Consider the following 25,560-nt stretch of genomic DNA (forward strand, 5'->3'; position numbering starts at 1 on the left):
AATGTGGTGTCATCACATAGAAGTTAGAGCCCAAAATGGGACAGTCAGATAGAATATGCTCATGTATTATTATGATTTTTTTCAAAATTCTTAGATTTCAGGGAATTTTGAAACCTGGAATGAGGAAAATCTAGTCTATATGATTATTGAGTAAGAAGAAATCCTACTGACAACCCGAGATGGTGAGCAGGAGGTGATGGGCAATTAGCCTTCCTGCACCTTTAATCAGTCTTTGCTTGAGTGAGTCGCGCCGTCAGCTCAGTGGCATGACTCACTCGCCTTACTCAGACTCAGGTGGCTGAATTGTACAGAGAAGAGAATCATGCTCAACTGACAGCACTCAGCATTGCATCACCTGTGCCGTGGAATACTATGTAGCTTTTTAAAAGAATGAGGTAAATCAATATAAATTCAGATGAAAAGATAGCTATAGTATATATGAAGTGAAAAAGGAACTTGTAAAATTTACATATATTTCATTTTATATAAAATATATAGTTTGCGTATTTTTTGAATTATGTATGCTAAACTCTTAAAGTAAATAAAATATCTTTGGGGTGGAATGATGGATAACTTTTACTTTCTCCATTTTGTGTTTTAAAGTTGTTTGAAATTTTACTGTTAAAATTTTTTTATAATTAAAATTTTTTTCTGTTTACATAACTTTTGTGGGTGTAAACAAATTATAGTTCAGTTTTTGCTGCATATTCTTAAACACTTGTCTAATACAAAGTACAAAGGGAACTAGAAAGAGACTGGAGTATGCAAATTAAGAAAGCTAGCGGGTCATGTCCTTCCCACTTCAATCCCGCCTGACATTAGCTGTGTCTCCTCATCAGTGAAAGCAGCAGCAGGGAACACTGTTCAATCTTAATCCCATCATAAAGCAGAGGAAACTGCCAGCAGTTACAGATTGCTCCTCACGGGGTGGGAATTTTCTTGTTTGACAGTTTAGCTCCCTGGACTTTATAGAAGTTTTGGAGCAGAGATGGTCTTGGAGACCATGTAGATGGAGCCCCTTATTTAGTAGATAATGACACTGAGCCCCAGAGTTGGGAAAAGGTGGCAAAAGGCGCCTGGGTTATGTGCTAGGTGAGATCATGTGGCTGCCAAGTGGCACGGTTGGCTTTTAAGCCCGTTTCCCGCATCTTTGAAGACTCATGCTTTTCCCACCGTATCACACTGAAAATTATGTAAAATGCGGAGGGAAGAGGATTCTTCTTTTTGTTGCCTGTGCTGGAGTGCAGTGGCGTGATCACAGCTCACTGCAGCCTCGACCTCTCGGGCTCAAGCGATCCTCCTGCTTCAGTCTCCCAAGTAGCTACAGGAACATGCCACCATAGCCAGCAAGATTCTTCTTCAAAGAGGGAAACCCTGTCCCTGACCACTTTGTCACTAGGATAATCATTTCTTCTCTGTGGCTTTCAGAAGGGTGTAGCTTGGCCCTGGCTGTCAAGTTTGTGCAGAATAAATCCTGTCTTCCCTCAGCCGTCTTGGTTTTTTTGAACAGGACCTCTCCAGTGTTATGAGTGCCTTGCAAGTGATAGAGAATTCACGTAGGATTGAGAGGTGGAAGGATTGAAGGTCCTGGGGCTGGCCATGCTTTCTCGTTTGTCACATAGCTGAACTCTATACCCGGTTGTGGGAAAGGAGAGACACAAAGGAGGTCACCTCCTTTGCCACCTAAGTTAGAGTAGACCAGAATATGTTACGATAAAAATTAATCCAAAATCTCAGTGTTTAGCAGCAAGGGTTTATTTCTTTGCACGTGGTTCACGTCTGGTGTGGTCGGCAGTAGGCTCCATCACCGTGTTGTGGCTGCCCTTCTGGAACACATCGCCTCAGGTCCCCGCTGCCGGGGAGGAGACAGCTGGTGCGCCATTCCACCCCTCCTCCACGGGCCGTCACGTGGGCCAGCCTCCACCGGGCACCGGAAGCGGGAGGGTGATGGAATGTTTGGTGGGCACCACTGCCTCTCCTGTAGCCACGAAGAAAGGGACTTCTTTCCAAAGTATGGGGCTTGATGACTAAGTTGAAGTTTAATATTGAGGCCTAAGAACGCCCGTTTCTGTGCGTTAGCCTGCCAGGTAACAGCTGCTGTAGTGTTTTTTTCCCCATGGTGATATGAGACCGGGAGTTGGCCAACTTTTTCTGTAAAGGGCCAGATGGTGAATCATTTTGGCTCTGCAGGCCGTATGGTCTGTGCTGCATTTATTCAGTTCTGCCAGAGCAGCCGAAGACCGTGTTGAACGACTAGGAGTGGCTGGGTTCCTATAAAGTTTTATTTACAAAAGTAGGAGAGAGCCTGTTGTAGACATGTGAGGAGTTACTTATGAAAGCCTCATTCTAATACTGTCCGGGTTGGCCTGTGACAATTATCTGCGGACCCTCCTCAGGCGGTGCATGTTGAGGCGTGACCTTTGCTAGTTCCTCAGCAAGTCAGTGCTGCCTTTAGGAAAGACTGTGGAAGAGTCACTGCTGAGCTCTGCTCACAGCCCAGGGTAGAGTCACACACTACTCTAGGGCTCCTGCTGACTTGGTTTCTGGAAGCCGTCAGCCTTCCCAGATGGACTCTCGCTGTGTGGGATGGAGGAGGGTCCCTCCAGAAGCAGTGTCTGAGCAGTGAAGCTGCACTGACGAGGTTCGCTCCTGCTCGGTGCACTCCCTGCTACGCTCCCTTCTGTAACTCCTGCTCCTTAGTGCGGTGGAGAGCATGCCCCGAATCGTCTGTGTTAGCAAGTGCACAGATCAGTAGGTCTGTGGGTTTTTAAAAATAATTCTAAAACACTGCTCTGGTTAGAAGACATGCTGCAAATCCTTCTGCAGAGCACGCAGTCACCTTTCTCTGGACGGCCGCTCGTTCCTGTGTCTTAGGGGTGTGCCTTTCCTCTTGGTTCACTATGCAGTGCTTCCAACCTGCTGGGCCACTCTTGCCGGGTAAGACGCCCTCTCTCCAGGAGTGATGGTGCCGATTCCTGACCTCGGCTACCTGTGTGCTTTCACTGGTTCCACAGCCTCATTTGGTCAGCTGTGCTAGCCACATAGACCAACAGAGTGGGTGCCCTGAAGATGCGCTTTTGGCTTCAGAAGAGGTCGTCTCTCTCCCTCTGCCACACCTGCGCCTTGAGGCGCTCGTCTGGGCCAGTGGGGCTTTTTTCTCCTAGCTTTATTGAAATATAATTTTTAATTTTTATGAGTACTTAATAGGTATATTTTTGAGGTATATTGACAAGTAAAAATTGTGTGTGTGTGTATATATATATATATACACACACACATCAAGAGCAGGAAAATTGTGCATATTTAAGGTGCACAGTGTGATGATTTGATACAGGTATGTACATCGTGGAATGCTTACCACAATCAAGCTAATGAAGACATCCATCACCTCACACAGCTACCTTTTTCAATGTGTGCAGTGAGAATATGTAAGATTCCTTTCTCAGCAGATTTCCACTACACCGTACCCTCTTCCTAACTGTACTCACCGTGCTGGAATTAGGCCTTCAGAGCTTGCCCATCTTCTGACTGCAAGTTTGTTCCCTTTGACTAACATCTCCCCACTCCGCAGCACCTGGTAACTGCCATTCCACTCTCTGCTTCTGTGAGTTTGACTAAAAATTCAGAATCTTTAAACAAGCAAAACAGTTTTTTTAGATGAAAGTAGCCATCATCTGTCTGATTTTTATTTCCGTCTGACGTAGATGAGAAGGGTAGTTACACATCTGCTTCATCTGTTCCGCCTCCAGGGAATGACAGAGGTGGGGCCTGCGGGGAAGCCTCCGTGTGAGAGCAGGTGAAAATCAGCCTGGGCCCACCGTGGGCTTCATCCAGGAGCTGTAAAATGGACCGGAGTCTGGGTCCCACCCTGGGAGATTCTGATGTAATTGGGCTTGGGCTGGGTGGAGCCTGGACACCTGGATCGTAAAAGCTTCCCAGGTGACTCTAATGTGCTTCTAACTTGAGAACCGCCATCAGCGCCAGCCCACTCTTGGATCAGCCAGTGTTTAGTAACTTGCACGCTTTACTTGAGGGGGAAGCCAATTTGAATTGCTTTGTAATGTAATGGATGTGTTTCTACTTCTCAGTTCTATTCAGGAGGTACTTGAGTACCTACTAGGTACAAGACACTGTTGTTAAATTAGGGGATTTAAGTATGTACGAGATGATTCGGTTCTTGACTTCAAGAGCTTATAAAAAAGCTAAAAATACGGAAATAACTCTAATGGGAACCACTACAAGCTAAATGTCATTAAAGTGAATCATGCAAATTATGGTAATTGAGAGAAGGGGCAGATTGCATTTAATTAGAGGGGATCAAGAAAGGCTTTGAGAAGCTGCCATCTGAGCTGAGTCTGAGAGCTTGGCCTGCAGAGCTGGGGGTGGGTGGACAGGCCAGGTGGAGGGAAGATAATGAGCGCAGATAGAAGGAGAGTGGGCAGATGCCTGCGGTGCCTGTTTTGACCACAGCCTACGGTGGTGGGGAAGGTAGTGGGAAACAAACCTAGGAGGGAGGGTGGGGCCAGCAATAAAATATCTTTAGCCTGCTCCAGCAGTCTGGGTCCAGCAGTGGGTTGGGAGTTGTTAAAAACTCTTCATGAAGTTTGTGAAGCAGATGTAAATACATCCTGCTATAGCAAAGGGATTGATTTTTCTGTAACAAATTGCTTGAATTGAATATATATAATTATGTGAATGCATTTTAAACTAGAGAAGCATGTTGCAGGGTAAATGAGTTATAGATATAAAATAAATAAATACTTACTATTGAGAGACAGAGCCTTGCTCTGTCGCCCACGCTGAAGTGCAGTGGTGTGATCACAGCTCACTGCAGTCACCCACGCTGAAGTGCAGTGGTGTGATCACAGCTCACTGCAGTCACCCACGCTGAAGTGCAGTGGTGTGATCACAGCTCACTGCAGTCACCCACGCTGAAGTGCAGTGGTGTGATCACAGCTCACTGCAGTCACCCACGCTGAAGTGCAGTGGTGTGATCACAGCTCACTGCAGTCACCCACGCTGAAGTGCAGTGGTGTGATCACAGCTCACTGCAGTCACCCACGCTGAAGTGCAGTGGTGTGATCACAGCTCACTGCAGTCACCCACACTGAAGTGCAGTGGTGTGATCACAGCTCACTGCAGTCACCCACGCTGAAGTGCAGTGGTGTGATCACAGCTCACTGCAGTCACCCACGCTGAAGTGCAGTGGTGTGATCACAGCTCACTGCAGTCACCCACGCTGAAGTGCAGTGGTGTGATCACAGCTCACTGCAGTCACCCACACTGAAGTGCAGTGGTGTGATCACAGCTCACTGCAGTCGCCCACGCTGAAGTGCAGTGGTGTGATCACAGCTCACTGCAGCCTCGACCTCCTGGGCTCAAGCAGTCCTCCCACCTCAGCCCCTCGAGTAGCTGGAACTACAGGTGTGGGCGACCACTTGCAGCTAATTAAAAATTTTTTTTTGTAGAGTTGAGGTCTTGCTCTGTTGCCCAGGCTGGTCTTAAACGCCTGGCCTCAAGTGATCATCCTGCCTCAGCCCCAAAGCACTGGGATTATAGGCGTGAACCACTGCGCCGGCTCTATTTTTAATTTTTAATGTTTAAGAGTATGTTTAAATACCTTTAATATTTGAAGAGAGAAAATCAGAAAAAAATACATATCATTGGTTTTTTCGTCTTTTCAAATAGGTCTTTTATTCAGATGAAGTCCTGGTTGAAGTGTAATATGTGAACAGATAAAAAGGTAGCTGCTCTGGTTTGGTCAGGCTAGTGGGCAGAGAAGGTTCCAGAGCTCTGCTCTTTTAGCCCCAGTTCCACACTAATATCCCTCATAACTTCTATTTGATGCTTCCTGTTGATAAATCCCCAAATGGCATGATTTTGTCTTAGTGGGAAGGGAAGGCTGATGTTAACAACTGGAAACTGGACATTGACTTGCCCAGCTCACAAGAACATTAAGACACCTGTTGCCGTGGGAGGCCGGTGGAGATGTGGATCGCGGAGCTCTGCCACTGTGGCAACATCGAGTAATGTCAGTGAGCACCTGCAGAGCGCCAGGTCCCACCGCGGGCGCTGAGCAGCCAGGGCATGTCAGGGCTGTGCTGGGAGAGCCGCAAGAGCCCGGGGTGGGCCTCCGTGTGGACAGGAGTGTGAGGATCCGGGTCCGTGCTCTCCAGTGGTGCTCGGTGGTGATGGCAGTGTCTGTCTCTGTGCTGCCCAGGGTGGCCACTGAGCCCCTGAAATGTGACTGGTGCAGCTGAGGAACAGCCTTTTAAACTTTAACTATTGTGAGTTAAAATTGCCATATGTGGCTGACGGCCGTCCTACAGGACGACTCAGATCAACTCAGGTCGGAGGGAAGGCTGGTGTGACCTGGTCAGTGCAGGGAATGCAGCATGGGAGGGGAAGGGTTTTCCAGCAGCAGGATCTGTGTGCAGCACTAGGGTAAAGGAGAGTAGCGCGATCCTGTGGGTCTGGAGGGAATTTAGCCTCCCTGGACCTCATGTTTGAACGTGGGAATGGGGAGTGTGAAGCCTGGGATGTGCTTGGGGCCAGATTACACAGGGCTTATGGGGAAGGCACAGGGGCCAACATTACCAACTGGGGCTCTGAGGAAAGACAGGCCTATCCACCTGGAGGGGCCTCGCATGGAGTTAGATTTTATCCTGAGGGCGTTGATGATTTTCTGCAGGAGTGTAATGTGACCCAACTTAAGTTCTAGAAAAGTGCTTGGGCTGCACCAGGGGATGTGGATTGGAGATGGAGTCTGGATTTAGGAAGGCCACTGTAGAACCACGCGGAGGCAGGACAGTGCCCGTATTGGGAAGTGGCTGTAGGTGGCTCATGGAGGAAGCCGGGAGAGGAGAGAGGCTCCAGAGCATAGGTGAGAGCTTGACAAGTGGGAGGAAAAGGTTCAGGGTTCTTGCTGCTTATCTAGGAGGGTGGGGGGTCATTTACTGACAGGAGATACAGGAGCGGGGCACCCTTCTGAGGCAGCGGAAGACTAGGTCTAGTTTGGTGGAGATGTTGAGTTGCATTTATAGGTTGGAGGCTTTGCAGGTCTGGGCCAGACATAGAGATTTGAGGACCAAAGGTGTGCTCACAGAAACAAAAGGTCTGCACATGGATGTCACCAAGGGAGAGTAGCAGGTGAGGACAAGACGGCCTTAGCCTGAACCAGCAGAAAGGTCAGGCTTTTAAGGATGAGCAGAGAAAGAAGGGCAGAGAGATTGTTAGTCAGGGCTCTTTAGAAACAGAACCAATAGCGGGTATCTCACGATCTCTTTTTCTTTTAAGAGATGGGATCTTGCTGTGTTGACCATGCTGGTCTCGAACTCCTGGGCTCGAGCCTCCCAAAGTGCTGGAATTACAGATGTGAGCCACCACACCTGGCCACTATCTCTATCTCTACATTATCTATAAAATGTAAGGAATTGGCTTGCTTTCAGGCTGGCAAGTCCAAAATTTGTAGGAAGGCTGGCAGGCTGGAAACTCAGGCAGAATTCCTTCTCGGGGAAATGAATTCCTTCTCGAGGAAATCTCAGTTTTTGTTCTTGAGACCTTCAGCTGACTGGATGAGGCCCAACCACATTATAGAGGGTCATCTTTCCTTAATGTTGACCACATCCACAAAACACCCTCATAGCAACACCTCGGTTAGTGTCTGGTTAAATCACTGGGTGCTGTGCGCTGGCCAAGTTGACACACAAAATTAACTGTCACAGAAGTCAAGAAGGAGTCGCCTGAGAAGAGAAAGAAAACTCTAGAAGCCAGGGGGCCCTGTTAAGTGGCACTGAGAGGTCACACAGGTTGAGGGTCAAGAGGTTAGCCCTTGGTTCACCACACAGGGGTGAGCAGCCTTGTGAGAGAAGCTGGGCAGAGGCCAAATCACGGCAGTTGCAGGCCGAAGAGGGTGTGGTTAGAGGAAAGAAGACGTGTGGGTAATCCTTGTAAGAAATTTGCCATTAATTGTTATGTCCCTTCCCATCAGGCGGCCGTTGAGGGCTGGACCTGGAGATTGGCTTGGATTTCTCCTAGGACACCGTTGGGTATCATAACAGCCCGTATTTTAGACATAGATTTGTTCAGACTTCGCTGGGATTGCAATCTCTGGGTTCAGTTCAGCAGTAAAAAGCTCCAGTTCCTAAGGAAGTAAAACTTTTCAAGAACACAATATAGAAAGAGCAGGGGCTTCTAATAGGGCTGTCCTCTTAACCTGTGGTGGTCTTTGGCATGTAAATAGCAGGGAGAGGGGAAGGCTTGTCTGTGAGCGGTTCTTTACCTTGCACCTGCAGTTACAGAGGATGGCTGATAGGTGGCACTGTGTGTCTGTTAAATGGAGTTAAGAAGAGAGCCTCTTAGTATTACAGGAATGAAAATTTTTGTTATTTTTAATACCGCATTTGATATTAAGCACTTGCTGTTAATATAGATTTTATTTCCAATCTTTCTGACATAAATTTCAGGAGATGAATGGGTTATGTGTGGCGTTTATAATGGTATGTGCTGTGACATTCTTTTACCAGCATAAAGACAGGGCCTTTCCATCTGCAGAGGTGGTTTAAAATGGAGATTTTTATTTGGCATCATGAAATATACATTTATCCGGCAAGGTAAGGTTGCGGGCTATTGAGGAATTCAGTCGATATAGTGAACTGAGTAAATAGACGGTGGCTGACCCCGGGTGGGAAGCAAGGTGTGCCGTGAGACGGGGTTGAAGGGAGGAGGGTGGTCAGAGTTTCACCGAAGAGAACTTAGACTCTACAGATGAGCAGAGTGCATGATTTCCAATCTAAAATTCATGTTCAATTTAGAACATTTGAGATGTAAAAAACACTTTTACAAAGGAGAAGTTACTCCTTTGTAGTCGCTGTTTTTGTTTTTTTTTTTTGAGACAGAGTTTTCGCTCTTGTCACCCAGCCTGGAGTGCAGTGGTGTAATCTCCAGTGACGGCAACCTCTGCCTCCTGGATTCAAGCAATTCTCCAGCCTCAGCCTCCGAAGTAGCTGGGATTACAGTTGCCCGCCACCACGCCTGGCTGATTTTTGTATTTTTAGTAGAGACGGGGTTTTGCCATGTTGGCCAGGCTGGTCTCAAACTCCTGACCTCAGGTGATCTGCCTGCCTCGGCCTCCCGAAGTGCTGGGATTACAAGTGTGAGCCACCGCGCCCGGTTGTCGCTGTTTATGTTATTACTTCATCTTTCCCTTTTATTTTCATGAACTGTAAATAGGTGGATAGATATGTCCTGTTGTATTTATGTTTCATATGCTATGTATTAACAGCATTATGTTGTGAGCCCTTTCTTAAGCGACTGAAATTCTTTAAAAACATGATTTGTAATGAGGCCTGATGCTCCATGCTGTGTCTGTTTCGATACCAACTCTTTTTTCTGTATTTAGGTTTTTGACATTCTTCTAGCTTAGGTCAAGATTTATTGCATTACCAGGACATGTATGCTTTTCTGGCATAATCTGGCATACACAGGAGTCTGTAACTAATGGTGCTTTTTGAGTCAAATGATTGTGATTTGAGAATCTGCTGGCTTGAGTGAAGCAGATACTTTCTGGCTAAAATGCTGACCTGGCTTAGCCAGTTTTTGAATGCGTTTGGATTTCCAGGTGCAGTTCTGAGTGGGCCGTGGGAGGGAATGACTGTGGGCTGGTGTCCGGAAAGTGTCCAGAAGACTGCTGACCGCCAGAACGTCATCCAGGAGATCTGCTGATTTCTCACACTGTATCAAAAGTGATAAGCGATCACTTTGTTTTCTGAATTAAGTGTTTTTTTAAGAATCGATCATATTGGATTTTGGCTTTTGTGGGAAGCGTTTTGAGCAGTATTATTTTTAGTTTGTCGTGGTTAAGAGTATAGGCGTCAGGGCCAAGCCGCGTGGGTCTCCACGTGGGCTGAGCCGCTTCCTAGCATCGTGACTGCACTCATTCCCCAGCCCCTGCGTCCTCAGGTGCAGGATGGGCCAGGCGTAAGCGTCTCATGGAATTATTAGGTCACCCTTACACAGGCTGAAGTGTAGTGCTTGATATGTGATAGATATTACTACAGGCATAACTTGGAGATTTTGTGGGTTCAGTTTCGGACCATCCCAGTGAAGTGAATGGTGCAATGAAGTGAGCCACACACATTTTTTGGTTTCCTGGTGCACATGAAGGCTATGTTTGCACTATATTATGGTTTAAGTGTATAATAGCATTATGTCTAAAAAACCAGTGTACATACCTTCATTTAAAAAATAAGTTATTGCTAAAATATGCTGATACAGAGACACGAAGTGAGCGTGTGCTTTTGGGAAAATGGCGCTGACAGACCTGCTTGGTGCCGTTTCCTCAAACCTTCAGTTGGTAACAAACACATTATGGGCAAAGTGCAATAAATGCCGTCTTCTAGTGAGGCGTCCTGACCACCCTGCTCTAGACTGCACCTCGCGCTTTTTCCCACGTCATTTTGCCCAGCCTTGCTTTATTTTTTTCTCCATAACATTCATCTCCTAATTTGCTATATATTTTAGTTATTTATACTTAATAGTTCTGTCTCCCTACCCGAAACACATCTCAAGAGGGCGACCATTTTGATATGTCAGATTCATTGCTGACCCGTGGTGCTTAGAACACTCCTGGCCCATGCGAGGTGCTCAGTGAATGCTGCTGACCTGGTGAACGAGATGCCCGGCAGGCTATGGGGCCTGGGGGCTTTGCGCTCTCACAGAGGAGTCAGGGAAGGAGGGGTTGCCAGGCTGGTGAGGTGGTGAGCAAGGGCTTTCCAGGCACTAGAGACATCCCTCAGAGATGCTCAGAGTCTGCAAGACCACAGAGATGTGGAGGCCGGAGGGCGGGGGTACAGGTTGGGGTGAGACCTGAGGGGCCTTTGTCTGCTGTCTGGGGGGTTTGACTTTAGATTTGAAGACCAACTCTATAATCTTACTGAAAGAAGTATTTCAAAAGATAGGCTCAGTAAATATTTGTTAAACTGCGAAAGTAAACAAACCTTGAGTTCAGAATCTGATTTTAGGAAGTCATCATGTTAAGCTGAGTGCAGGGGCTCACACCTCTGTAATCCCATCACTTCGGGAGGCCAAGGCAGAATTGCTCGAGCCCAGGAGTTTGAGACCAGCCTGGGCAACACAGGGAGACCCCATCTATCAAAAAAATTAGCCAGCTGTGGTGGAATGCACCTGTGGTCCCAGCTACTTGGGAGGCTGAGGTGGGAGGATCCCTTGAGCCCAGAAGGTCGAGGCTGCAGTGAGCTGTGATTGCACCACTGCGCTCCAGCCTTAGCGACAAAGGGACACCCTATTTAAAAAAAAAAAAAGGTTGGTTTGTGCTCTATAAGCAGTGAAATAAAGCAGTGATGTATGCTATTTCTGTCATTACTTTGAAAACAGTATTAGATGAATAGGGCATTTTAAAATGTTTTGTCTGGGCTAGATTTGCTGATGAGAGCTTTCTTTCAGACTGTTGTGTGGGATAATCTGCTGCTTTTCTGTAAGTAAAGTGATTTTATTTTAAAATGTTAAAATGTTATTATTTATGACATCTTTTCTTTATTTCTTAGAAAAATGTTTACTTACTCTTCCTTGTGGAAATTGATTAAGAATGCAGGCCGGCCTTCATGGCTCATGTGTGTAATCCCAGCACTTTAGGGGGCTGAGGAAGGAGGATTGTTTAAGACCAGGAGCTGGAAACCAGCCTGGTTGACATAGCAAGACCCCATCTCTACAAAAGAAAAATTAAAAAAATTAGCTGGATGTGGTGGCATGCACCTGTAGTCTTGGCTACTTGGGAGACTGAGGCAGCAGGATTGCTTGAGCCTGGGAGGTGGAGGCTACAGGGAGTTAGGATTGCACCACTGCAGTCCCGCCTGGGTGACAGAGTGAGAACTTGTCTCAAAAAAAAAAAAAAAAAACCAAAAAAACAAAAAAAAGAGACACTATTAGGCTAAATGTGTATATTTCTGAGGTACAGAATTATTAGAGTAAGCACTGTTGCTTTACTTTGAGATGAGATGGAAAGAATACATTTATTGGTAATTTCACATGTTTCTCTTTTTTTCTGCTTTTTCCTCACTCTGAAGGTGAAACAAGCACAGGTGATAAGAAACCAAAGCAAGTGACGCCTATAAGCCACATTTAAGCCATCAGAGTAGTTCTGGATAGTCACTTGAGTTGAAAAATAATAAGCTCAGACAACGTTTTAATCCTCATAAAAGACTAGTTAGAAAACCAGTTTTACTTTGATGCAAGCAAGCTAGCTAAAGTTAGAGAAGGGGTACTAAGAAAATAAGTGGGGACAGTCTGTTCTCTCCTGATCCCGCCCCTCAGCTGCTCGGGGGACGTCTCCTTGTGTTTAATCTCCCATCAAGACCCCTGCTGAATACATTTTAGGAATGAGAGGCAGACTCTCAACCATGTCATTTTCTCAGAGAATATTGGATTGTGTGTTGGTAATAACAGTACCTGTCACACTGAGAAATGGTTTGTCGTCGGCAAGGCTGAGAGGCTTCGGACCGACTTTGTTGTGGTTTGCTCTCTCATTTATTTCTTATGTTTTCAAGCAGCAGGAAAGGGATGCTGACAGTGTGAGGGGCTGTGAAGCCTGCGAAGTTGGGTCTAGGGCTTTTTCCTTTTCCTTGTATAAAGTAACTTTTAGAATGGAAATAACCCTTCCATTAAAGTTTTTCCATTTCATCTGGGCGAGGGGGGAGGTATGCTTTTGTAGTTGAGTGTTAAGACGAGAAAGGGTTTCCTTGGTTTCAGTTACTGTAACACTTAATTTTTGATTTTCTGTTTGTCATGTGCAACATGGTCGTTGGTGGTTAAGAATGGGTTCATTTCTTTTCCTCCAAAGGGACTAAGGGTCTAGAACCAGAAATACCATTTGACCCAGCAATCCCATTACTGGGTATATACCCAAAGGACTATAAATCATTCTGCTATAAAGACACATGCCCACATATGTTTATTGCAGCACTGTTCATAATAGCAAAGACTTGGAACCAACCCAAATGCCTATCACTGATAGACTGGATAAACAAAATGTGGCACATATACACCATGGAATACTATGAAGCCATAAAAAAGGATGAGTTCATGTCCTTTGCAGGGACATGGATGAAGCTGGAAACCATCATTCTCAGCAAACTATCACAGGAACAGAAAACCAAACACTGCATGTTCTCACTTGTAAGTGGGAGTTGAACAATGAGAAGACATGGACACAGGGAGGAGAACAGCATACATCCGGGCCTGTTGGTGGGCCTGTTAGGGGAGGGACAGCATTAGGAGAGATGTAGATGACGGGTTGATGGGTGCAGCAAACCACCGTGGCACGTGTATACCTGTGTAACAAACCTGCACGTTCTGCACATGTACCCCAGAACTTAAAGTATAATAATAATTTAAAAAGTAGTCATGCTTCCTCCATTTCCCACTGTGTCAGACGTAGAGGTTTTTACAGCCACTGACCACTTTTTGCTCTATTAGGAGATGGCAAGTCATTTGACGTTGATTGGCCCTCAAGGGCAGGGTTCCACCTCACTGCTTCAGAGTCTTTCTGTTTGTCCCGGGGAGACATGCTGTGTTGATGGTGTTGTGTTCTGCTGTGGAGGGGAGTCCACATTATAAGAGGGTTGTTGTTGGATTTTGAAGTATATCCAGAGGAGCGTCCCCAGAACAGCAAGACTTCCTGAAAAGATGGCCTGTGAGAAATGGTTGAGGGAAGTAGCATTGTTTGACTTGTGACCTGGCAGGAGCATGAGGCTGTCTTGGGACATGTGATGGGCAGCTAGACGGTGAGCAGTGCCAAGGAAAGAGAGAAACCAGGGCCAGGTGGGTAGCAGATTTCAGCTCAGCACAGGGAGAGCTACTTTACAAATTGGTCTATACAAGGTGGGGTCCGAATTCTGTGTCACAGGAAGGGAGGCAGTGTGGACTGGTGGTTAGAGTGCTGTGCTGAGCACATGGGCTGCAGGGCGGGGGGTGGCGCCCATGTGTGTTGAGTGCGTGGATCCTGCATGGTGGTGAGCATGAGGTCTGCAGGTGTGGATGCCACGTGACCGAGAGCTTCTAGACTGCCCGGTGTGTGTTCTGCCCTGCCTACTGCTTGTTCAGTTGTGTGACTTTGGCATGTTACTTGATCTCACTGTGCCTCAGCGTCCTTCTCGGCAGAATGGGGATGGGAATAGTACCTGCTTTATCCCATTATTGGCGAGGTGAAAGGAGTTGGTGTGTGGAATTGCCTTCAGCTGTGTCAGGCAGTGCGTAAGCACTGTGATTGTATTCCATGAAATGACTTCAAGTGATATTCTGGAATCGCGCTCCACATCCAGGCCAGGGCAGCAGATTCCTCACCCGCTGCGGCCTCTAGCCGATTGACTTTTCTATTTTTAAAGTTCCCAGGGATTTTGCCTGGTTTCCTTTGCTTTTTTGCCCTGAGCAGCCGCTGCCTTTTGGGACTCCTGCACATCTCGGATTAGCTGCAGAGTGGTACACCACTTCCCCAGTGGCCCTCTTTGCTGGTGTACAGGCACCTTTGGTTTTACTGCTCAGCGCTAACTAGGGCAGGGTTTCTTAGCCTTGGTGCTGTTGACATTTCCATTGTAGGATGTTTAGCAGCATCTCTGGCCTCTACCCACAAAGTGCCAGTAGCACCTTCCCACCCCCACCCAGTCCTGACAATCAAAATCATCTCCAGATGTTGCTTAATGTCCCCTGGAGGCACAATTGTCCCTGATTGAGAACCCGCGCACTAGGGAGAAACATTAGGAGGTTACCAGAGTCCAAGGACTTAATCAGAAATTGTCAGTTATTGTTTCTGGTTCTTGAGTTACTTGCTGGAGTCTTTTTTCCCTTACTGACCCCCTTTATTCCAGAGGGTAGAGCAAATGAAATGCTCCTTGTTCATTCCACGATGCCTGTGGAGGGCCCCTGCTTACCGAGCGCTGTGTGTAGTGGCGGCTTCAGGGAGGAGTGGACAGACGGGGTGTAGACCTGGCCCTGCTCCAGCCTCTGCATGGCCCAGGGCGGAGAGGGCCAAACAAGAGAACCCACTGTGCTTGTCGCCGTCCTGCCTTCCCTGGGCCGGTGCTGACGTCATTACCCTCTAATTTCCCCTCAGACCTGCGAGTGGCTTGGTGATGTCTTCACAGATGAGGGCGTGGGAGCCCACGGGTGCGGGGGTTTGCTGCTTGCTTCAGGCCCCAGCACCAGACAGTGGGGGGAGTGTGAGGCCTTTGGGCATCCCCACCTGGCTCCAGGGAGTAGGCTGGGGTCAGATTGTGAAGGGCTCCGAACGCCCTGTCAGGAAAACCGGGTTTCTACTGCTTTGTCTTCTTAAATGCTTGTCTTCTGCTGGGCTGTGCTCCGGCAGTTCCATAGAGCCTGTCACTTAACACTTGTATGTTCCTTTTAGACTGTATTCCACCCTCCACTCTCGCTCTGGCAGGTCCCCCTTGTCCCCTGAAACTTCTGCTGTCAGCGGTGGGGTGAGGGGAAAGAGTTGCAGCCGGGAGTCGGCCCCATGGGTGGTGCAGGACGGCTTAGGGCCGGGCGGTTCAGGGGCTGCTGAAGTACGAGCCAGCTCCCTCGACCTTGTCCTTGGGAGGCGCCGTCCGGGACAGCTCTGCTCTGGCCGGCCTTCCCCAGGACGTGCCCACACAGGGATCTTTCTAACCGCAGGCTGTAGTTCTTCTGTGGATAGAGATAAAGTTCAGTTCAGTAATTCTAGGCTGAAGCTCAACATGCTGAAAATGAGAGTACTTTGCAGCATTAATGTAGAAACAGTATCTGGGCAGAGCTGGTGGAAGACATGTAGGACGGCAGCCTGCCTGGTGACGCGTGTGCAAGAGACCTCACCAACTCTGCGTTCTTACAGATCCGGAACCCGCTGTGTGTGCCACATCCGTGTAGACAGTGGACGTGGGGATGTATCTGCTGGTAGTTGTCGTGTTCCGAAGCTCAGGCAGGAGCAAAACACGAGTTTTAAACCTGTTATTTGGCCTGGGGCACAGAAGCTCTCGCTTTCTCCCAGAGTTCTCTGTAAAGTGTGTCTGTGTGAAAGAGGACATTTGCCAGTGGGGAGGAGTTGGGCTGGAGGGTGGGGACAACAGGAGTGTATTCAGAGGGCGGAAGGAACAGGGTGGACAGTTAACTTTGGGGAGGACTGAGTAGAGATCAAGGGTTGTTCCTTCTTAAATAGTAAAGGGTTTGTTGAGTTTACTGGTTCACATGAGAATTTCTGAACACAAAGCAAGGTATGGAACTAGGGTGGGAGCTGGAGTTTGCTTTTAGGAAAGGCCTGGAAGTATAGTGCATATTGTTTTCCTGTTGTCCATAGCAACTATGGGGGATTAAATGTTAAAAATGTTAAAATAAAATTGGGCGACTTGGCTCAATCTTATGTCCTCACACAGTTACAGAACATTGAGAAATGAAGACTTAGAGACTGTACACATTGGCCAAATGTACACCCCCTTTAGGGCATCTTTTCTCATTTAAGTCCCCGATGCCACCTTTTCAGCAAGGCCATTCCTGCCCTCTCAACTCAGAGTGGCCCCTTGCCATCACTTTGTCTTCTGTTGCTCTGTTTAAAAGGTTCAACTTTGAGATATAATTTATATAGAGTCAAATGAACCATTTTAAATGTACGGTTTGAAAAGATGTGACAAGTTTACATACTTAACGTGATAATCCCCACAGTTAAGGTACAGAAGGGAACCATCGCTGGCAGAAGTTCCTCAGCCCCTGCTCCAGGAAGGCACCCATCTGCTTCCTGTCACTGTAGATGGGATTTGATTTCCCGAAGTTTCATATACAGGAGTCCCTTCTTATCCGTGGGGCATGCGTCCCAAGACCCCCAGTGGATGGTTGAAACTGTAGATGGTACCACACCCTCTGTATATGATCTTTTTTTCCTGTAGATACATACTTTTGATAAAGTTTATAAATTAGGCACAGTAAGAGACTAGCAGCAATAACTAATAATAATATGGATCAGTTATAACAGTGTGTTAGCATCACCACTCTCGTGCTGTGGGGCTATTATTAAATAAAGGGAAGGTCACCTGAACTCAAGCACTGTGATGCTGCAGTAGTCGGTCTGACCACTAAGGTGGCTACTGAGTGACTCAGGGCAGGTGGCGTATACGGTGTGGAGATGCTGGACAAAGAGAAGAGACTCGTGCCCTAAGCGGGACAGGGTGGGACAGCTCGAGATTTCGTCATGCTTCTCAGAATGGTGTGCAGTTTAAAACCTGCGAAGTGTTTATTTCTGGAATTTTCCATTTAATCTTTTCAGACTGTGGCTGACCACGGGTAACTGACACCGTGGAGCGTGAGCCGCAGATAATGGGGGGCTGCTGGAAATGGAGTGCTCCGCGTGTTCTCTGTTTCCGGCTTCCTTCACTCGGTGCTTTTGAGGTGCGCATGTCATTTGACCCTTCTTTCTGCTGGGAGCGCCTCAGCGAGCGACTGTGCCACAAGTCAGCCGTCCCCTGCTGGTGGACATTTGAGTTGTTTCCAGTCTTAGCTATTACAAAAAACCCTGCTATGAACATTGGAAATGTTCTCAGTGTCTGCTGAATATGTTTTATTCTCCTTGGGAAGTACCCAGGAGTGCAGTTGCTTTGTTGTATGGTTAAGTTTTTCCAAAGTACTTACAGCATCTACCCTCCCACCAACAGTGTACAAGAGTTGCAGTTGTTCGTCTTAACCCAGACTTGGTGTGTGGTGGATTTAAGCTGTATGATCCTGATGACAAATATTGTTGACTGTCTTTTCCTGTACTTAGCGGTCATTTGTATATTTTCTTCTGTGAAATGTCCGTTTGAATCTTTTGCCCATTTTTAATTGATTTGTTTATTGAGTGACAACTCAATAGTAAGAGTTCTTCAGATATCCTGGATACAAATTCTTTGTCAGATTTATGTGTTGCAGATTTTTTTTCTAGCCTGTGGCTTGTCTTTTCATTTTCTTAGTGGTGGTTTTTGAAGAACAGAAATGTATGGAAGCCCATTTATCAACTTTTTTCTTTTATGGTTCATGCTTTTTTATGTGCTAGCTAAGAAATTTTTGCCTACCACAAAATTACGAAGTTTTTAAAAAATGGTTTTTAAAAGAAATTTTGTACTTTTAGCCCTTACATTTAACTCAGTGATAAATTTTGAGTTAATTTGTGTATATGAAATGAGAAAGTAAATAAATGTTCATCCTCTCACTCCATGGATATCAATTATTCCCACATCATTTGTTGAAGAAGACTGTTATTTCCCTATTGAAGTATCTTGATGACTTTGTCTAAAATCATTTGGCCACATATGCATAGCACTGTTTATATGGTTATGTGAATAAAAGAAATGAATTTATATAATGCCTTTGAAGGAAACTCAAGATCATGTAATACTTCTCAAGTATTATAATGAACATTTATTTTCATACCCTACTGAATAATTTTTTAATTAAAAAACCTATTACAGAGACATGACAAGTAATTGCACAGTCTTACCCTGCACTGGACTCTGGACTGGAGAGAAAAAAAATGCCTTAAAGAATATTAATAAATCAAGTAGCAAAATGGGAATAGGAACAGCAGATTAAAGTTTTGTATTAATGTTAAGTTTATGAAGTTGGCAGTTGTACTGTGTTAACGTAAAAGAATGTTCTCAGTTTTAGTAAATACACACTATTTAGTAGTAAAGGGCCATGATGTATATAAGTTACTCTCAGATGCTCCCCGCTCCTAGATGTGTGTGCGTGTGGGAGGGGACAGAATAAATGCATGCAAACGATAAATAAAAACACTCTACCAGAAATGTTAACAGTAGGTAAATCTGAATAAAGAGTGTATCACTTTTGCTGAGCTTGAAATTCTTTCTAAATTAAAACATTATTTATTTTTATGTTTTTGAGATGGAGTTGCCCAGGGTGGAGTGTAATGGTGCCATCTCGGCTCACTGCAACCTCCGCCTCCCAGGTTCAAACGATTCTCCTGCCTCAGCCTCCTGAGTAGCTGGGATTACAGGTGTGTGCCACCATGCCCAGCTAATTTGTGTATTTTTAGTAGAGATGGGGTTTCACCATGTTGGCCAGGCTGGTCTCTAACTCCTGACCTCAGGTGATCCGTCTGCCTCGGCCTCCCAAAGTGCTGAGATTACAGGCATGAGCCATCACGCCAGACCTAAAAAACTTTTTTTTAAATAAAATGTTTTTTTAAAAAAATCTATTACATTAATTTGTTGGCTTAATATTTGCCTTTTACATAAAAGTGGAATTTAAATGTATTAAAATAGCCATAATAGTGATTTAAAAAAATCTAGGTTGTTAGGCTTACGTTTATTTGAAATAGAAATTTATCTGAAAACTAAATGGCCATTCTAGATGTAATGGTCATTTACCATTTCAAGAAAAAAAGTTTTATGATGATGTCTTCTGTTACAAATTCTTTCTTATTGTCTGAAATCCAGCTCTCAGTTTGGCTGGGTAAACTGGCCTTTTTGAAGTTTTCTGAGGATAAATTTTATCTCTCACTATCTTTTTGGTGACCTAGTTTGATTACAGTGGTAAAAATTATTACAGAGCCTTATGCACAAGAGCCCATGTATGTCTTAAGAAGGTGGAGTTACTGTTCAGTTCGGGTATCACTCCAAGGATTTAATGTGAGTCTGATTGTATTTGTTAAGTCCTCTTTTGTATTTCATCTATTTTCTACCACAGCAAAGTCAACAGAAAAAGCCTGTAATGCTACCAGATACAGATTATCTACTTCTAGGCCAGAAGTAAATCTGAGAGGATTTAGAGGAAATTAGTACAACCGGTGAGCTCTCATACTGTGGTTGACCTGGTTGGTGAGACCATCTTGTCCACTTGCCATGGCCAAGTGGGGTCCGTTGCTGTCTTATCCACCACCTGCAACTGTGAGTGTCTTAATTGACTCGGTTTAGGGACTTTTGTTTTCTTCAACTTGTCTTTGCTTTGAAGTTTTAATATACATTTATATACAGTATATGCTGGGTAATATAATATACGTTATAACCTGGACTCAGAGCACCCCTCAGTTAGTGTTTTCATTTTTTGCCCTTTTTCTGTCTCTCCTGTTCCACATTCTTCTCATTTGCTGAGTACTTTCTGAGCTCATGATGTTCCTTTCTGAGTTTTCTAACTTCTCCAGAAGCACCTTGATGGCACAGGCCATCCCGAATCTTGCCAGTATTCATGCAGTGTTGTCTTCAGGTTTTATTTGTTGCCTAGTTTTAAAGTTCACTGTCTGTGGCCACGCTGATGGTGCCCATGCAGAGTGCTGACCGCAAGGAGCTCTATTCCGTGCTGAGCTGGACACTTGGAGCTCACATGACGTTTCACGGTGAGGAAGCAGGGATTCTGAATCGCAAAGGAGCAGCGCGAATGAGGGCTGTTTGGCCCCCGCCTGTTGCTGGGTTGTGACCTCCCTTCACAGAATCTCTTGAGATGGATGCCACTCCTGAAGTGACTTGGCTCTGTTTTAGGGGCCTACTCGTGGGGTAGTGTGTGCAGCTCTCGCGGGGCTCAGGAAAAGTGGGGTACAGGGACGCCTGAGGGATGATCTGCCATCAGCCAGGGCCCTGCCTGCCTTAGCCCCCGCTGAGAGCTCAGCATAGTCGTAGCTTCCACCTGCAGCTGTCTTCCTGAGCATTTTCTTAAGTGAAAATAAAGATTCAGCCATGAAATGATTTTTGTTTTATTTATTTATTTTTAGTGTAGGAAACAAATAGAATTGCTTTTTAGAAGAAAAATCTGAAATGAATGCATTTAAAACATTCAAATGATTGTTATAAAGATACAGATCCTCAGAATGACAAAGTATGTGTTTTAAAGTTCCCTGTTTACATTTCTGAACTTTTAGGAATCTCTAGGTTGGGGAGGTTGAGACATCTTCAAGCATCCCAGTGAGCCCCAGCACCCAGGCTGCAGTCTGCAGTGAGCTCTAGTGCCTGGGCTGCAGTCTGCAGTGAGCCCCAGCGCCCGGGCTGTAGTCTGTAGTGAGCCCTAGCGCCCGGGCTGTAGTCTGTAGTGAGCTCTAGTGCCCGGGGCTGTAGTCTGCAGTGAGCCCCAGCGCCTGGGCTGCAGTCTGCAGTGAGCCCCAGCGCTCAGGCTGCAGTCTGCAGTGAGCTCTAGTACCCGGGCTGCAGTCTGCAGTGAGCTCTAGTGCCTGGGCTGCAGTCTGTAGTGAGCCCCAGCACCCGGGCTGTAGTCTGTAGTGAGCCCTAGCGCCCGGGCTGTAGTCTGTAGTGAGCTCTAGTGCCTGGGCTGCAGTCTGTAGTGAGCCCCAGCGCCCGAGCTGCAGTCTGCAGTGAGCTCTAGTACCCGGGCTGCAGTCTGCAGTGAGCTCTAGTGCCTGGGCTGCAGTCTGTAGTGAGCCCCAGCACCCAGGCTGTAGTCTGTAGTGAGCCCTAGCGCCCGGGCTGTAGTCTGTAGTGAGCTCTAGTGCCTGGGCTGCAGTCTGTAGTGAGCCCCAGCGCCCGAGCTGCAGTCTGCAGTGAGCTCTAGTACCCGGGCTGCAGTCTGCAGTGAGCTCTAGTGCCTGGGCTGCAGTCTGTAGTAAGCCCCAGCACCCGGGCTGTAGTCTGTAGTGAGCCCTAGCGCCCGGGCTGTAGTCTGTAGTGAGCTCTAGTGCCTGGGCTGCAGTCTGTAGTGAGCCCCAGCGCCCGAGCTGCAGTCTGTAGTGAGCTCTAGTGCCTGGGCTGCAGTCCGCTCCGCAGGGCTCACCGCGATGTTTTCTTCGCGTTTGCACCGTGATGTTTTCTTCGCGTCTGTAGCTCAGTGTCTTTAACACAGCAACTGCTTGTTGAATGCAGTGGGATGTTTGCTGCCCATCACAGGGATGTTTAGGCTGTTGAAGTTTGTCCTTCAATTACTGAAGGAAGAAAGGAATTCAAAATGAGAACCCAGCATCCTTTCATAAACTCGTTGAACAATTAACTGTATTTTGCCTGAAGATCAGGCAGCTGGGCTTCAGCTCTCCTATTTGTCTGTCCTTAGAAACCCACACCCCTGCCCCCTCCTGCCTGCTTGCCTTCTAGTGTGGAAAATTTGAAACAGGCAGGAAAGTATATCTAATATACAAGGATGAAGTTGCTGAAGGAATCTGGGTGAGGAGAAGTCAGGGCGGCAGAAGAGCGCAGCAGGGTCAGGTGAGGACAGAGCCCGTGCACACAGTTCTGTGGTCGCGCCTAGCTATGGGAGAGGCCCCTCGTGGTTCTGAGCTGCTCAGCAGACACAGGGCCCCTGGGACATAGGATTAAGGCCAGTGGGTTTTCCGAAGAGGCCCAGCTTTTTCTGACACTGAGGCCTGAGAGAAATTTCTTCTTTAGACCCTCACTAGGAATACCTCCTTCACCCCTCCCTACAGTGGATAATGATGCGCGTTTCTTCCCGCCGTGTCTTCTAACCGCTCGCGGTGCAAGTTCAGAGGGTGAACAGTCTTGTGAGTGAATACTGAAGGAGTGCTGAGCAGACAGGGAGCACTCCCCTGGGACTTTTGGATCCAGTGATAGAATTTAGAAGACTTAGAGGTGGGAATGGACTATGTACCTCTCAGATTATCCTTCAGAATAACAATAGCTCAGAATTTGGAGATGAGGCAGCAGGTGTGCTCACGGTGCCGTGTCGGCCATTGGGTGTTACAGTGAGAAGCAGCCCCGCGTCTTCGACAGTTGTCTTGGGAAGGATGAGCTCACCCAGTCTGGGGTGACAGTCAGGGAACCCGGCCCTGTGGCCCCTCTCCTACACTGCGGTGGGCCAAGGGACAGCTCTCAGACACCCCAGGCTTCCTTGGGGCACTGTTTGGGATCGCCTGACATATGGGCTGTTAGGAGACCAAGGCTGCAGCGTTCCCTGCCAGAGAGCGAGGCTGGAGGAATCTTAGCCTGGAAAAGTTTTAAAGGAGGTGTCTGTGATGGGCTTTAAAAAAGTAAATGAAAAACAATAGCAAAAGAACAAAAATACAAACCCCAAAACCTCAGCAAAAGCGCCCTTAGAAATGTCTAATTCCAAGCACTGACCCATCCTTGTTCTTCCCCAGTCCTCACTTAATTCTTAATTGGATATAAGTCAGGGTCTGTCTCTCCAGAATATCATCGGCCAGCGTGGCCAATCATGAGAGAGCAGGACCAGGGGTCAGTTGAGGCTTATTCTAAGATGAGATGATCAAAATACCAACATGCTTTTAAGTTATGATTCTTGATATTATGGTAACTAGGTATGCAGTGTGTCTGAAAGAGTCACCAGGCCACAAGACCCATCTGAAGGAAGCCAGGGATCAGAATATAACCCTGTTTACGTGATTTCCAGCTGCCACCCCCCGTAGCTGCAGCTGTGGTTGATGGTCCCTAGACTCTGACAGGAGCCAGGCGCTCTCAGGTTGGTCATGAGAGATTTCTCCACAGGGTGACAGAGGACAACAGTGATTATTCATGATGCTGATCTTGGGGCAGGATGTTGGCTTGAAAACTAGACTTAAAATGGGTCAAGAAGGCAGGTGCCCAGTGACCTCATGGTCTCCCTGTGGCGAGGGGCGTCAGGGGGTTGCCTCTCGAGAAATGGACGTGACAGCGGTTTCCTTGATTGGCCACGCCGACAGAGTTTTGAGAAAGCAAACAAGTGCATAGCAGTGAAACCCCCAGATGAGGACAGACTGCAGAGTTCTCAGGGCAGAAAACCATTGCCAGGTATTTTATTCAGTGTGTTCATGATCAGATAGTCTCCATAAGGCATGGGTACCCTTTAGGGGGTCTGCTATGCTCAGGGCTGTTCCCTGTGAGTAGAAGTGTGGGGCAGACACCAAGGAACGGGGCGGGGTGGGGGTTCCGGAGGATCGCTTCACTGCTGCAGAGAGCCCTGAAGGGTGGCCTCAGAACCACCCTGGTTCCCAGCCCTGAAGGCCAAGCCCAGATCCTCCCTTAACAATATATTAGCCTTGACCTTCTTGAAGCTGATAACAAAATATTGTGGCACAGTTTTGTGAGGCTCTGTCCCTGGCCAAGCCACTGTAGAAGGTTTAGCCCAGGGGTGTCCAACCTTTTGGTGTCCCTGGGCCACAAACTCTTGGGCCACACATAAAATACACTAACACTAATGACAGTTGACAAGCTAATAAAAAGGTCCTGTGCATAATGTTTTTGGTATTCACCACTGTGGATAAGCAAAACAGTTGTTGCATTGAAAGGGTTGGACATGGCTTCTTTAGCCCCTGACAGTCTTTCACCTTAGCAACTGGAGCAGCTACAGCATGTTACATGATTTATCTAACATCTGCTGCTGGCAGGTAATCAGAGGTGAAATTTCTCTATACAGACACTTGGTAGAATTGGAGCAGATCCCAGGTGGAAGACGAGGTCACTGGTGGCTTCTCCAGGTGAAAGGCCAGATCCCTGGTGGCTTCTCCAGGTGGAAGACCAGGTCACTGGTGGCACTCCCAGGTGGAAGGCCAGATCACTGGTCACTTCTCCAGGTGGAAGGCCAGCTTCTTCAGGTGGAAGGCCAGATCACTGGTCGCTTCTCCAGGTGGAAGGCCAGCTTCTCCAGGTAGAAGGCCAGATCACTGGTGGCTTCTCCAGGTAGAAGTTCAGATCACTGGTGGCTTCTCCAGGTAGAAGTTCAGATCACTGGTGGCTTCTCCAGGTAGAAGTTCAGATCACTGGTGGCTTCTCCAGGTAGAAGGTCAGATCACTGGTCACTTCTCCAGGTAGAAGGCCAGATCTCTGGTCACTTCTCCAGGTGGAAGGCCAGCTTCTCCAGGTGGAAGGCCAGATCACTGGTGGCTTCTCCAGGTAGAAGTTCAGATCACTGGTGGCTTCTCCAGATAGAAGTTCAGATCACTGGTGGCTTCTCCAGGTAGAAGGCCAGATCACTGGTCACTTCTCCAGGTGGAAGGCCAGCTTCTCCAGGTGGAAGGCCAGATCACTGGTGGCTTCTCCAGGTAGAAGTTCAGATCACCGGTGGCTTCTCCAGGTAGAAGGCCAGATCACTGGTGGCTTCTCCAGGTAGAAGTTCAGATCACTGGTGGCTTCTCCAGGTAGAAGGCCAGATCACTGGTGGCTTCTCCAGGTAGAAGGCCAGATCACTGGTGGCTTCTTCAGGTAGAAGGCCAGATCACTGGTCACTTCTCCAGGTAGAAGGCCAGATCACTGTGGCTTCCCCAAATGGAAGGCCGGATCACTGGTGGCTTCCCGTGGTTTCTGCCCCGTTTCATTCTTCCTGCTCTGACTTCACCATCTCTAATCCTGAGTCCACGTGGGTGCTATCACAGCAGTTCTAGGAGCTGGCATGAGAGAAAAATGATCCCTTTGTAGTCAGTCCTGGCTGTCTTTCCCCAGAACAGCAGTAAGCAGGAACGGACTACTCTCATATCATATAACTTAGAACCTGGGTTGCTAGGGACAGAAAAGTGCATTTTTTTTCTGTGCTGATTCCCTGTGACTTCTGCTTACCTGTAAACTTGTTGAGGGACTCACTGTTCACACACTCAGAGCTGACTGGGAGGAGTGCCTGAAAGCAGAGAGCTCTGTAGTTGCTCAGGAACTC

The 25,560-nt window shown here is 47.1% G+C and overlaps 1 protein-coding gene across 7 annotated transcripts in view; it reads left to right on the top strand.

Annotated features, from left to right (window-relative positions):
- Positions 1-25,560, top strand: part of ACTR3B (actin related protein 3B) — a 980,748-nt gene that overhangs the window by 65,917 nt on the left and 889,271 nt on the right. Inside the window, exon 10 of one of the 7 annotated variants that reach the window (XM_063606429.1) lies at positions 95-24,325. The exons of the other annotated variants lie outside the window; for them this stretch is intronic. Coding sequence (XP_063462499.1) covers positions 95-154 — 60 coding nt within the window. The 3' untranslated portion in view covers positions 155-24,325. Of the gene's footprint in view, positions 1-94; positions 24,326-25,560 lie in introns of those variants that run through there. 7 annotated transcript variants of the gene reach the window in all.

Source organism: Pan paniscus, chromosome 6 (assembly GCF_029289425.2).
Source record: "Pan paniscus chromosome 6, NHGRI_mPanPan1-v2.0_pri, whole genome shotgun sequence".
NCBI classification, from domain to species: Eukaryota; Metazoa; Chordata; class Mammalia; order Primates; family Hominidae; genus Pan; species Pan paniscus.